The following is a 15,524-nucleotide window of genomic DNA, read 5'->3' as shown; positions in this document are numbered from 1 at the left end:
CTACAGGCCCAGATCAAACAAGGTAACTACAAAAGAGAGGGGCGCTCACTTCACACATCCCCAGGGCCCTGTGGGGAGGGTGGATGGGAGGAGGGGGCGGGGGTTTGATAATGCAGCCCATCGGCAATAAAACCCACAGAGAGTTAGAGAAAAAAACAGAAATATCACAGGAGGAAGCTGCTGCTGTTTCCTCGGTCAGCAGGTCTCTAAAGGGCTGTTCTGCTGTTTTTGAAATGAGAGTGGCGCTGTTGGGACCGGAGCTGCGGTTCAAATCCGCGACTGCTGCTTTATATCTGGCCTCTCGAAATAATTTTTACCAATTAAAGACTGACTGAGCACTGAATTAGTTAATTAAGGAAAAAGGCAATTTTCCATTTTCATACTGGCGGTGATAGGGTTCTGTGCCTTGCTCAGCGGCACTTTGAAGGAAGATTTTGCGGGCTGATTTACCTTCATTTTGACTGTCGAGATTCATATTGGGAATAGTGAGACTGGCCTCAGTCAAAAGTTATCAGCAGAAGTTCAAGTGTGTGTAAATAATGTTTGGAATGGTCATTTGCTATGGTTTTGGGAGGCACTGACAATGTTGTCCTGGCAGTGGGGCATCAGATCAGAAAGCACTGGCAAACAACTTGTAATGTCAAATAGTTTTGAGGACTTGTTAGACATATCCCAGTTTGAATATTTCTCCTACAGAGAGAGATTTGATTTGATCTCATCTTCAGCACCATCTGATATTTCTATTGTCGAGTCAACAGATTCTGTTCAATAACCACGACAACAAACCAGAGTGAGGATATGTTGATCAAGAGAGAGCTGTCAGTAGTAAATATTGAATGAAATTTAAATTTCCTTAACTTCACAATGAACTTTTATTACTATATTACTGCTGTGCAACAAATACAGCAGCTTTTAAATATAGTATGACATTGAAATGAGGACTTATTAAAAGTATGTCTTGTGAAGCAACTCATATGTGCTGCAAAGGGAACTATGATCAAGCTGTTTGTTTTTCTAAGATATACAGTTAGTCAGTTGCAAACTGCAAGTACTAAGAAATTAAAAGTTGTAATTGCTGCAGTAGTCTGTATGTTTTAGTTAAAATTTGATGGAAAGAAAGATGGAAATAAGATGGAAGGAAAAACAGCAGAGTGAGAACAAGAAAGAACTGGAAGAAACTCAAGAGACGGAGAAAGAAAAAAGTAATAGACAGAAAAAGAATTTCACTCAGTAAAGGTGAAAAAATACGTTTTGTCTTTGATTGCAGATAGAAACCTGCTCTGGGTCACTGTAGGGGACATTTTTAACCAGCCGTCACCATCTGCCTACCACACACACACACGCACACACACACACACACACACACACACACACACACACACACACACACACACACACTACCTACCACACGCAAGACAAGCTCAATACCTACAAACACACACACCAAAAATCAAGTCTGTGTGGATACACACACACATACATGTGCCATGGGTGGCACCCTCGGGTGTTAGGTGGAGGCGGGGTTTCAGTGCTATTGTCACGCCTTAATGGAGGCCAAGCGTGACAAGCGTGTGGACTTATTCATGCCACACGCCTATTCACCACCATTCAGAGGGAACTCTCGGCCGTGACCTCTGCCCAGCCAGCTCCTTCAACCTGGCGTGTGTGTGTGACAGGGTCTGTGAAGGAGAGTGCTGTTAACCCTGCTCACCATCTCTTTTCACATGGAAATAAATAAAGAGGCCCCTCTAATATACTGCCGCCTTTAGAGACAGAGGTGTACAGTGAGAGTATGGCATTTGCACATAATTTAAAACACCTAAATATATCTTGATTATTATTTCATGTCATGATTGCTGGAAGTTTTCAAAAAGCGTGCTTATTTTTCTCTGTTTTGGCCCATTGTACACACATTGCCAACTATTATCACCAATAAAAAATGTTTTTCCAGGACACTTCTCATATAATCACAATGTCCTCACCAAATTAATTGTTGACAAATGATGGACCAAACAATGAAAATAGGACATGAGTTGTAATTAACCCCGAATTATATTTAAATACTCTTTTTTAAATACTCAAATTTTTCTTTGTCTTATGTGAAAATAAACAAATTATCTTTAGGATTTTGACAAAAACTATCAATTTTAAAATGCCCCAGAAAGTGTGTTGGACACTATTATTTATTTTTTATTGACCAAATGAGAAACAGTGTTAGGACACAGAATGGCACAGAATTTTTATGGCAATGTAGAATTCTTGACGAGAACACAGAAATGTGTCAGCACCAGCTGGATTGTGTAATCAGATCTACTAAAACACTAAAAAAGACAGAGTAAAAGACAAAGTGCTATAGTGACCATACTATGTTAGGCATAAGGCATAATTTTGCTTTTGTTGTTGTCATCATTAAACTAAACTATATCTGACATGGCATTCATTCTGAATAATAACATTTATCTGCATAGGTGTAAACATGATTTGAATTTTGAGGCTTTAAGTTAGTTTTATATTTTAATGTACCAGTAACTGATTCCTTAGGCTATATATGACTGTTACAGTATCATCTTCATATTGCATTGTTTTATGATGTTACCTTTTTCTCATGTCTACAGCAAATTGCAGACCATCTGACAACACTGCTGCTAAGACTAAATTGCATGCAGTACAACCTTAAAAATGACATTTAAAAATGACTTTCATCTTTGATGAAGACAAGTTTGATTTCCTTCAATAATAAATGTAGTAGAGATGGCTTAAAAATAGCTGCAGACTTTAAGACATAGTAAATAGTCACTCCTTTAACAAGATGAGTACATTTTACTTTAAGGACCAGTGTGTAGGATTTAGTGACATTGAACGGTGAGGTTGCAGATTTCAACCAACTGAATTACATTTGAACAGATTTCACATAATTTAATAATTTGTTTCAGGTGTACTGCTGCTTTTTTTCCCCACGGTTAAAAGTGTTGAGCTCCACCCTGTACCTGGGACTAAACTTTCCTGGGTCAACAACAGCATGCTCGGACACCTGGCCAAGACAATATTTATAAAAGTTTAGTGAAGAATTGTTTACAGACCAAAAGCAGTAAAAAGGAAATAAGGGGTGTTCTCTTATGTTTTGGACAGACTTTCGGACATTGGATTAGGATCTTAGATTTTCAGTCATTATACTAATGACTTTATACTAATCATTATGATTAGTCATTATACTAATGACCTTTTAAAGCTCCCTAAATTTTGCATTAATTAAAGCAGAAGAATGAGGATCTTTTATGGCTTATTTAACTATGAGACCTACACTAACATGAGTACATTATATTTACATTCTTGAGTGGGCACTGAGTTAGGTTGGATGAATACTGAAGTATCATCTACATATAAGATGATTTTATGATATTACCACCAACATCCAGAGGGCACACCATCCTGCAAGGCTCAGCCACTGGCCCACTAGCTGAAGTAGATGATGTATAATATATGATGATGAAAATATATCTAACCTCCTCACACAGCAAATATTCATATAAGACTTTACTTACTTAATAACTTACTTTATAAGTTTTTCCGCAACGGTGCTAGAAAACTCACCTCTTCTCTGTTTCTCTCCTCTTTCTATTCCTGTCTCTCTTGCCATCTTCACACTGTCATTCACTGCATGGCTTCCGCCTGCTGCCTGTTCACACAAACACTGCTCTCTCTTGAGTGTTTCATTCAATTCCTCCTTTATATATGTGCACATCTTTCTTCCACTATTCCTCTCTCTCTTTTCTTTCTTTCTTTACCTCAACTGATATAATGTTGCTTTAACTGTTTTCTCTGTTGTCTTTGTGCTACATGTTTTCTCTGTGTTAGCTTTTATTGACAATGTTTTTAAATGGTACCTGTTGCATTTTGCTGCTTTGCTGGTTCTGTGTGAACAGTAAAGGATGTGTAAAAATTCTAAAGTGTAATTAGATATGTATCTCACGTTTTACATTTGTGAGAAAACCTGGGCTTTCTGTCTTTCAGTGTCAAATACTGTTAATGAGAAGTGTATGAATTAGTGTATAATGAGAAGTATGATGTTTCAAATCTGTAACATCACACTTAATCATTTGCTGTTGTTTATGAATTCATTGATAATTTTTACATTTCTGCTCTTTTTCATGGTAATACAAAGCTAGCCCCACAGTCTGAAACCTTTGTGTCGTGGTCCGGGATTTTTGTCAGCTTTGGCTTGTTTTGTCTTTCGTCTCCAAACTAACAGCTAATCTTTTCAACCTCTTTACCAAGCGGTTGCTGGGAAATAGTGTCATCTTTGTTACACTGGTGTTTTATTCTGACATTCATGTGACCTTTATGGTCTTCTCTTTTTGTAACTATGCATTTCTCGGCATAGCAAGTCAGTTGTTATTTCCGGGTTTGTTTTTCCTTACTTGTCCTCTTTTCTTTTCAGTTTTTCTTACAATATAATTTTTCTGCTTACATTTTCAGCTTTCTTCTTTTGTATATTTCCTTTTTGGTGTTCCCTCTGTGGGGTTTGAGATTGAGTCTGTCCAGAGGATATTTACCTTCAAGACTGAACCAGTTTGTAGATGACGTATTCAATAGTTCAGATTTGGATTAGGTTATGAGCTTAGCGCAGTTAAAGAAAGTCCAAATCAAAGGTTTACTAACTGGATTGTTCCACATTAACACATCAGAGTGTGTGAATCTGAATCCTTGGTACAAATATAAGAATTTGTATCACTAACATAGAGTATCTTTGACATTGTTTGCTACATAACTACATAAGAATACAGTACAAATGTTGGTACTAATACACTAGTTCTGTGCCAACATTCCTTTCTTTATGAGGAATCTTGGTAATGTTACCAGCTACTGCTTACTCCTATTGCTATATGTTTACAGTATTATTTACAAAATAAAATTGCTTGTTCTTTATTAAATAGCAAATAGATGTGTAGTTTTAATTTTTAGAATAACATGGTAACATTATACTTCATGTATTTTGTGGAAAGTCTAACTGTAAAATTCTCAGCTGTGTTTGCTTTGCCAGGAAATCTGACATAGCTAATTGCAAACGTTACAGGACGACATGCATTACCATACATCCTTTTACTGTTATCCTTTGATTTGGACTATCAGAAACCCGTCTTTCCACCAGGTGCTGCTGCCATGTGTCTGAAAGAGAAAGTATTATGTTCATCATGGATGATTCACCTCATGAAATATGTGTCCTTTACACACAGAGGTGTGGAGGTCAGGGTAGTGGATGGTATGTAGCATGCCTGACTTTCATATGGGAAACGGCAGGTCGTATCCCATCATAGAACTGCAGTTACTATGTGTATATTATAACCATAATCTTACCTATATCTCAAGCATGGTGTATTTGCCGTAATGACTGTTTCCCCCAAACTTTAGCCTCACCATAGTTTCCATGTGCAGATACTGAACGAATTTTAAAACAATCCAGTGATTTGCAGAATCATCAGTTGTTGTCTTAGTTTGAGTCCAGGGCTTGTTTTTCTATAGATTTTTATTCTTTTTCACAAAGACAGTTTAAATGTATCCGAGTAGGGCTTTTCAGGTTCAATGTAAACCCAACATACTGTAAATGGCATTTACCTCGACAAATTGTATGCATTCATTCTTTAACCTTAAAATTCTTTCCGTATGATTTTCGTTCTTTTTTTTTTTTTTGTGAATGTGTTCTTTGTTGTGAATATATTTTCTTCTTCCCTGATGCCTGACTGCTTGTCTCTTTTCTCTGTTTGGTATTGTTTATATTTAGATCTTCCTAACCTGTTCTTTTCTTCTTGACTATTTCTCTCCTTCTCTTCCTTTACAAGCTGCTGTAGCTGCCGCAGCCAACACCAGCACTGCTACTACTGCTGGGGCTCCAGGGGTCCCTGTGGGCCTTCCCCAGGGGGCCCCTGGTTCCCCCAGCCCCGGCCCTGCTTCTCATAACATCCCCTCAGTCAACGAAGGTACAGACTGAACTGACGGGTACCGCTTAGGGAACGTCTTGCAGCCATACTCTTTTTCAGTCACTTATCTTTGTCTTTGGAGATCTTCTGCTTCCTAGATCCTCTTTCCTACCGCTCTTCCTTCTGCCTTTCCATTTGTTTCTTCTCCCCTTCCAGTATATTTAAATTTTTCATAGTCCTATTCCTATTTCTGTTTTTCTTTGTTCTCTAGACTTCTCTCTCTCTCTTTTTATTTCATCACAATTCTTCACCTCTCCTCTCTTCATACCATCAGTTATTCATCTTCCCATGTTTTTTTTCATGTTTCTCTCCTTGGGTCTCGTCACCACATCTGTCTTCTCTTGCATCAGTCTTGTTTTTCTCTGCAGCCAATGTTAGGTTTTCACCTCAGGTGTCTAGCTCCAGTTTCTTGCAGTGTCTTTGTCCTTGTTTTGGTCTACAGCGCTGTCTATCTGTTTACCTGTCTGTCTTTCGTAGCTGAGTTCAGTCCACTTTCAATCCACTCAGTTGAAAAAATGTGTAGTTGCATGTAAATGCTGCAGAACACTTTCTATGGGAACTGGTCAAGTGTTTGTAATGTAGACTCTATCTGACTTGGTTATAGGAAATCAAACATTTGCAAGAGGTAGCAATTTTTCTTAATCCCTGATATATACAACTTTTTTTTATTTTTTAAACTATGGAAAAATTGAAAGAATACAAATTATTCATAACATAGTCTTGTACGAAACCAGTGGAACGAGCTAAAGAAAACACCCAACAATCCTCCCTCTTGATCTATTGACTTCAAGATGTCATTTCAGGTGCAATTGTATAACAGTGCAGCAAAATTTGGAGAGACAAACAGTTTTGTCATCTGCAAATAAGCGGACTAACGTTTGGAACTGATGCAGTTGAGAGTGCATTGACCACAGTTGTTATGCCCTGGTCTTTTGTCTTTTTTCAGTGCTGTATTGTGCAGTCCTGCCATGTTTTTCTGTCTGTCTTTCTGTCTACCTGTCTGTCTGAATGTCCATGTGTCCTGATGTTTCAGTGTCTCTAAGCTCACTGTTTGCATGCTTGCTATTTCCACCTGATGGAGTGGGGAGTGTGTCATTACAAAAACAATTTAAACAGATCAAATCCCCCCCCAAATTTTTTTTCTGTTAATCATTTTAAATTTGATTGTAAATTAACTTCACTGTACATCATCATAGGTTATAGTTGGAGTATTTCTGGTATCCCACTCAGAGCTTTATGCTGTTTTTCTTTCTTTTTTTATAGACAGCAAATGTTTTTTGTTTGTTCTTCTGTTTGTTTTTTTTAACAGGATGTTGGCTTGTACCACGGAGGCTTGCAGCCCCACCTACCCATACAATGAATGTACTCTCAAATTATTTAAACAATTCCACATTTGTGGTTTGTATAGATCAAGTGCCTTTCAAAGTTGATAATCTAAAAACAGAGAAGGTCAGGATAATTTTTATTCAGTTTTATAGCAGAAAACAGCAAGCATGCACACAGACGCTCATTCCTTCCCAGTACATGTAGGAATATTTTAGAATAAAACTTACCTTTAGCATTCTGTAGGACCAAATAGCAAAGGTTATGTGCTATGTTCCCAAAAGACTGCCCTGCAGAAACCCAATAATTGTTTTTATTATTGTTGTAATACAAGAGACAAGTCTGATATTTTTAAGACAATACAAAAAATGGTAACTGATTGAAAATCGTGTTTAACAACAGCTGTTCTTAACTCACTTTTAGCTTAGTTTTGTTGGTACTACCTGGGTTATGTTTTGTTTTCAGTGGGACTCATATGTTTTAATTTATAGGTCAAATAGATAATTACTAGTAAAATTAAAATAAATAATTAGTAGTAGCAGCAACAGCTGTTAGCAACAACAGTACTTCATAGTTATTAGCAACAGCAGTAGTAACTAAGCAGGAGTAGTGCTAGTATTAGTAGTAGTTGTAGTAGCAGCTGAGCAGCAGCTATAGAAGTAGTAGTAGTAGCTGAGCAGCTATAGTAGCAGTTAGCACCAGCAGCAGTGTAAGCAGAAGCAAGAGTGGTTGTTGGCAGCAACAGTAGTAATTGTAGTTAGCAGTAATAGTGGTTGAAGCTATAGACGCATACATACATACATATATACACATATACAGTGGTCATTATTAACCACAGTCTTTGATGACATAACTAAAAGCATCATTTCTAAAGTAACATTAATCCTTAAGTGGTATACAGTAAAGCATAGTATACTACTTGTATAACCCAGGGAGTCAAGCACCCAACTTTCAGGTATGGTGATGAAAGCAGAGTGCCAGAATTGTTCCTAAGGATATTCTGTGTAACATCAACTTAATCTCAACATTCTTCCAGCTGCAGCTTGTAAAGTCTGGTAAGGTAAAGGTAAAGCAGGGTCTGCCATATCATGTTGGCATCATGACCCATCTTTTAGTAGCTCAAGAGAAATGATGACAGAGGAGCTTCCTGTGTCAACAGTTGGGCTGGCTGGACTTCTATTCTTGACCAGCATGAATTTATTTGCTATTACTGTTCCAAGTAGAAATTTAGGAAACAGCCTGAACAGAGAAGAAGTGTTCAGGGTTTAATAAGTATTTGAAGGCGTGTTGGAAGGTAGCAGTTATAAATTTCATTTAAGAGACTTATTTAGTGAAATGATTCAAATATTTTTTGAGGAGATAATAAGATTTGAGGTTTCTGCAAGACAGTGATGCAAAGTTTGTAACTAGAGGTTGACTGATTATTCTTGTTGGATCGACGATACTGAGACAATTTGGTTATTATGGTATATGACAGATGTCAAATATTTGACAAAAAATGTATATTTTCTTTTTGAAATTCATCTGAATTAATCTGTCAACCTCTACATACAGTATTCCTGAATGCAGTATGTTTGTTATACGCTTAACAGTTTGGGTTTTTTCTGTATATTTCAATGGCAGAGGTAAGTTTACATGGTGCCTCTGGCAAAGAAATTTGTATGGAATTTCTTTCCCGCTTAAAAGCCATTCAGTGTCCATCACACAAGTACATTTCACATACATGCATCTTCTCTGGAAGCCATATATTGAACAAATATATGTGAATAAGGTGCTTGGTTTATGTCGAGTATCAGCAAATGAACATTTCAGTCCATTTTTGTCACAGACGTGTAAAAGCTGGTGTATATTTCTCTGGTGTTTGGTGTAAAGTATAAATATATGCCATTGTTTTTGGCTCAGACTGATACAGCCAGATTTGAGCCCTTTGAAAGCGATACCAAGACATTTTGAATGTTAGTTTTCATTGTCACTCACGATAATACAACTGAGAAAAAAAGTGATCTACTTGTTGTCATTTGTTCTGAAAACCCACAAGGTTTTCGTCTGTTCTCAAGTAGACTCCTCCCACACAGTGCAATGCTGCTGAATGAAATAAAACACACTTAAATTCATCATGCCAAGGTATCGTTATGTCAGTCCACCTGACAGTGCTGTATATCTGTCGTTTACCTGTTGAACACCATCAGACATACCCAGGCTCTGGTTAGCAGAAATAACAACTTTGCTCTAACCAAGACTGTAAGTAATAGTGTCAATGATATTCCCATCCTGTGTGTAATTGTTGTTAGCGTGATTTTTCTATGAGGACTGTACAAGATCAGTGTGTATGTTTAAGGATGTGAGTGACTCACTGCTGTCATATGAAGAAACACGGGGGAACTTATTTAAGACATGCAGACAAAAATAACTATGTAAATATTCTTAAATAGTTCAATACTTGGGGAAATGCACATATTTACTTTCTTTCAGGGAGTGACTGGAAAAGATGAATCAGTCTCACTGATCTGCAGCCTGTTGAAGTGCAGTTTTATCATCAGATGAGAAGTGACACATAAGTGTGATCAGTCAGCTTTTGTTAGCGTTACTTCACTTTCCACCAGGATTATGACATCATGTGGTTTATTTCTTTGGTCCATTGGCAACATATTTTAAAAACTACTGATAAGATTTCCAGTGACACTGTGTCGATACTCTTGGTCCCCAGAGGATTAATCCTCAACAGTGGCCCTTGACCTTTCCTCTAGTGCCACCATCAGAACAAAATGTTCACTCGTACACAAAAAATAGCAAAAAAAAAAGTACTGCTAAAGGTCTATGAATGGTCTAACATAAAAGAAAAAAAAGTGCTTCTCTGTGACAGCAGTGAGGTTGGTATATGAGCACGTGAGAGGATTTTTATATAGAGATTTATTCACCGACCCTCCCTGTAGTTTTTCTGACTGTGTGGTTGTGTGTGTGTATGTGTGTGTGTGCGCAGGTTGGAGTCAGCTGGCAGCCATGCATTGTGTGATGCTTCCTGACCTCCTTGGCCTGGACAAGTTTAGACCACCTCTGCTGGAGATGTTGGCGAGGAGATGGCAGGACCGCTGTCTGGAGGTAATTTACACACACACACACACACACACACACACACACACACACACACACACACACACACACACACACACACACAGTCTTCCATGCCAGTGCTAAAAATACAGTTATATCCTTATATCCTCTGAATTTGCTGCAGCAAATATGTTTTGAAAGAAATGTAATGCTGTCTGCATAACTATTTTTATCAAAATAATGAGGCGTCATTTTTAATAATCATATTTCCAAAGTTGCTAAATGTGGATACTGAATGTATCTGCAGAACATTCACCTTCTACATATTTTACTTGCTTTGCCAACAATCAGAGATGCTCATAAGTTATTTTTTGCAAGTCATGTTTGTAACGAGCGTTCTGTCATCTGCTGCATCCCATCCAGTCTGCTCAGAACACTGCATTGCCACATCAGGAATTCAAAGCATGTACTGCATTATCATTCTTTATCTATGAGGGGATGACACTCAGCTTGTCAGACATTTCCTTAATGTTAATGCTCCAAAACATACAACAACTAGAAAAAACTAAGTTAAATAGAACAACCAGCACATTGAGCTGTAGTTGTTTTTGTGACTTTCCTCTGTGTAAGTTAGAAGCTTTACAGAGTGTGAGGTTGGAGTTCAGACTGGACAGCACAGCTTTAAATACAACACCAGACATATTTAAATGTTAGTAATTTCATTCAGCTTCATTGGATATTTTCTGTGATACGTTTCTATAGATCTGAGCTGATCACACAGACTTTGTGGAAAATTAGCTTTTTAGAATTTCTGATGAATAAAGAGCAGAAAGCGAAGCTATACAACAAGATCCTGCTAAATAAGCTCAGACTAGACTCCCGTTGTCTCCTGCCAAACGCTTATTCTGTAAAACTGGACTCACCACCGGCTGTGGTCATGAACTCACTCTGTTACTGTGCGGGACCATAATAAAATAAAGTTGTTCATGAGCCACAAATCATGAGTCCTTTTTGAGTCTCAAGTCGAGGCTCTAGTGACTCTGTGTGCAACTTGAGTTTAACCGGAGTCCCCATCTCTGCCAAGAATGAAGCATCCGAACAGTGAACCATGTCTGTTCATTCTGGTGAAGTGAAAATGATGTGGAGTTAAAAACAGGGCTTGGCTGCTCACCTGAAGATCCTCTGTCCCTCTGCTCCATCGTAACTTTACCCTCTGTGTGGTTCTAGGTGCGAGAAGCAGCACAAGCTCTTCTATTGGCTGAGTTAAGAAGGATTGGCCAATCAGGACGCAAGGACACCATCGACATGTGGGCTCCCTACCTCCCTCAGTATGTGGACACCGTCAGCTCCCGTAAGTACCTCACTCTGCTTCATATCACAAAGAAATGAATCAAGAAACCAGAGGTTGATCCTGTAGGTTCTTAGCACAGCGCAGCGACTCTGTCATGTCGCAGCTTTTTTCTTCCTCTGCGCTGAGAGACAGAGCCGGAAGCCATATTGTTTTCAGGTTGTCTGTCTATCCCATTCTTGTGGACGCAATATCTCACTAACGCCTTGATGGAATTTCTTCAAAAAATGGCACAAACATTCATTAAGATTCTAGGATGACCTGATTAAATTTTGGTGGTCAAAGGTCAAGGTCATGGTGACCTCACAAAACATGGTTTTGGCCTGGTGAACGCAATATCTCAGTAACACCTTGAGGGAATTTCCTCAAATTTGGCAACAACATTCACCTGGACTCAAGGATGAACTGATTAGATTTTGGTTGACAAAGGTCACAGTTCAAGGTCACGGTAACCTCACATTATTGTGAACGCAATATATCAGGAATGCCCAGAGGCAATTTCATCACTTCTGTTACACTGATCCCACAAAACAAGTTTTCAGGCCTTAACTCATAAAATCATTCACTAATTATGACACAATTTAAGGATAAAATTAAGTGATGACATTTTATATCGAAAGGGTCAAAGGTCAACTTTACTGTGACATCATCATGTTCTGCAAAAACACTTCTGCTCATAATTCAGTGCTTTAAGGAAAGAGAGACTGTGACCATATTTCCTGATACTTGGCTGGTTGGTGGAAGAAACAACCACGAGGTGGCGATTGTAGTTTTCTAATGTTTTGCCATTATCATTTGTTGTGTTAGCGTTTTTTTTAGTAGCAGTTTGCTAAACGTCTTTCACGTTGATCAAAGATATAAATTGGTTTAAGATGATTTACAACAACCTGCACACCTGCATCCATCTCTGCTGCAGTTGTGCCCATTTTTGTTGCTTTTTTTTTTTTTACAGTTGGTTTTTCATGAATGTAGCTAACAAGCTATGCTATGTAGGAAGATGATGTACCCATTCTTAATCCCGCCTACAAAGCTCTGTCAATTATTTCTTTGACTGTACAGAAAGAGCTGTCAATGAGCACAACACGAGACCTACTCGGACAAAATGGAAATATCTCTCTCTCTCTGTCCTATTTTTATTTTTTTTGGTCTGTCTATCCCTCTGTCTCCAGCTCTGTATATTCCCTATAGTCTCTCTCTCTATCTCTCTGTCTGTCTATAGTTAGACCTGCTGATGGGAAGAAAGGTGAATCTCCACCTTCTTTTACTAGAAACAGCCCTCTAAAATGCTGTGTGTGTGTGTGTGTGTGTGTGTGTGTGTGCGTGCGTGCACGTTTGTGTGTGTGTGTGTGTGTGTGTGTGTTCAGGAGTCGCCCTGTGGTTGCTGAGGATACTGGGGGTTTCTCAGGGGAACAGTTGCCATGGAAACGGGCACCGGTCAGTGTTGTGTTACCACAGCAGTACCGCAGGCAGGGGAGGTGGTGGGAGTGATGGACCGGTGACCTCAGGGGAGGAGGGAGGAGTGGGGGAGGGAACAGAGAGAGAGAGATAGAGCGAGGTTAAAGGGTCATTGAATTTGATCCGTGTGCTGCACAGCAGGACTGAAACAGACGGTAAGATGACTCCTGCTGGTCCTGGAAATCCTGGAACATCATAGGAGAGTCAGGGAATGTGTTGAATCCCCTGGAGATGTCTTTTGAGCCTGAACCTCTGCTTGGATCTCTCTGTTGTTAAATGCCACATGTGTCATTTTCACATATTTTAAACTCAAAATCTGACCCTTTTCCCTCCAATGAAAGAGGGTGTGTCATCCTCTTCTGTTCTGTGAGCTTCTGTTTTGATCACAAAAGTGTCCTGAACTCTGCTCACCATCACATAAACCCTGCAGGTCTACTGCTGTCCTGAAGCTAACCAACACTAGCAGCAGTATCATGCTGAGGTTTGGATCTTTGAATGACAAAAATGTGTTTGTCTGTCAATGAAATATGTCTACAATGAATTTAGCATGAAAAAATGACCAATAGTTTTACTTTATTCAATATCCACTAAGGCTCCTCGTGGCATCATGATGCATTTCATTTAAATTTTTCCATCAGCACCAGCATTGTCAGTTTATTTTCTAACTGAGTTCACATCAGAATGGAGGCATCAGTGGAGTTAGTGCTCCTGAAACATCTATCTGTTCAAACCATTTTGATTAATAGACATATGGAGAAGTTAATAAGTTCATAACGTATAAACTGCAGGAGATTTGTGTGGTTTTAACCTCAGCCTTTGAAGATTACACTTAACTAAGAGTCCAATAACAAAAACTAAACTAAAAACTAGAATCACCTCCTCGCGGTAGTATGGCTCCTCCACTTCAGAGTTTCGGGTTACATCCCTGTTTATCCAGAGTCATGTAAAACATTAAACATTTGTGTGAAATTTTCTCATAATTGCTGTGTGAAGAGTTATGGCTAAAAAGTGTTTTGTGTTCCTCCTTGAGTCCCACTGGACACTTGTGGCAAATGTGAAGGGATTGCCTCGAGTTCTCGAGATATCGCGTTCACAAAGCCAAAACCACTTTTTGGGAGGTCACTGTGACCTTGACCTTTGACCTTTGACCACCAGCACAGAGGCAAGGAAATCATGGGATTTTGAGTCTTAGCTTGTATGATATTTGATGACATGAAAGCATTTCTCCTCTACAATGGTAGACCTGTGACGTCAGAAATGCTGATTAAAACACAACCAGTGTGGAAGTTTGCTCACACTGGAACATCAATGTACACCTTAATCTTAAAAAGCATTACTGCAGTGGTTCATGGTGGAGGCTAAATAAATAAATGCTTTGGGACTGCAGCAAAGCAACTTTCAGCAGATGATGAACCAGCTGCATCAGATATCACTGGTACCAGCAGGATGAGCTTTGATTGCAGACTGTTGGGTAAAAGTGTTTTTGGACAGCACATGGTAAAAAATGTTAACCTTGCTGATGTGTTGAACACGTGCTAGTTTGCTCAGCTCGCAGTAATAGTCCACTGTCTGTAACTCCAAAGTTACAACCTTTTTAGTGACTATATATATATATATATATATATATATATATACTTAATACGTATTGTGCCACTTGATTTGACCAATGAGACTGCTGAAACTTAGCTTCAGATGAACTTAAAAGGACTGTGTGTTTTTCTTGATTTCAGTAAATAAAAGCTGTTGGTCATTGTTCATATGGGATCCTGTTGTTTTAAGACAGACTTGAACCTGTCCTTTAAAGTCACCATGGCACCTACAGTGTGAAATGTGAACATATTATTGTAAATAATTAATCAGAATCAGAAAGTCATCAGTTGTCTTGGTAACACTGATAAACTGAGATTTGTCATCTGATTCAAAGATTTCAGCATTTGCAGAAATCGGTTAGGAGACCAGATATTTCGTTTTTGGTAGAAGTCAATGTGACCTGAAGACATGGCCATGATCCAGGTCCTACAAAAAACATCTTAAAGAGATCTTAGAGCTTTTCAGAGGGACCCTGAATGAAATTCCTCTGTGTCAATCTTCCCAGTGTGAAGTTGAAGGAAACAGGAGCACAAGTACAGCAGGCAGTATGGTGGGATAGAAACCAGCATCAGTCAGCTGAGAGGAAATGATGGTGGAAAATAGATGTATGGTCATAATATACTATAAACTGTACTGTACAATATAACACATCTCACACTCTGACTCTGTTGTCATTCACATGGGAGGATCAGTGTAACATAAGTAGAGTTATTTCGCACTGTTGACACTATCATCAAATAGGCACTCTGCAGTCCTCTTGAGCCCCCCCCCCCTCTCTCACA

At 38.7% G+C, this 15,524-nt stretch overlaps 1 protein-coding gene across 1 annotated transcript in view; it reads left to right on the top strand.

Annotated features, from left to right (window-relative positions):
- Window positions 1-15,524, top strand: part of wdr7 (WD repeat domain 7) — a 120,385-nt gene that overhangs the window by 40,867 nt on the left and 63,994 nt on the right. Inside the window, exons 23-26 of the mRNA XM_087175717.1 lie at window positions 7-22; window positions 5,838-5,975; window positions 10,279-10,397; window positions 11,577-11,700. Coding sequence (XP_087031843.1) covers window positions 7-22; window positions 5,838-5,975; window positions 10,279-10,397; window positions 11,577-11,700 — 397 coding nt within the window. The remainder of the gene's footprint in view (window positions 1-6; window positions 23-5,837; window positions 5,976-10,278; window positions 10,398-11,576; window positions 11,701-15,524) is intronic.

The sequence above is a fragment of the Seriola lalandi genome, unplaced genomic scaffold, assembly GCF_002814215.2.
Source record: "Seriola lalandi dorsalis isolate HSWRI2012SDOR001 ecotype SW California unplaced genomic scaffold, Sedor1 jcf7180002054484, whole genome shotgun sequence".
In the NCBI taxonomy this organism is placed as follows: domain Eukaryota; kingdom Metazoa; phylum Chordata; class Actinopteri; order Carangiformes; family Carangidae; genus Seriola; species Seriola lalandi.
The sequence above is the reverse complement of the archived record's forward strand: the minus strand, read 5'-3'. Positions and strand labels throughout refer to the sequence as shown.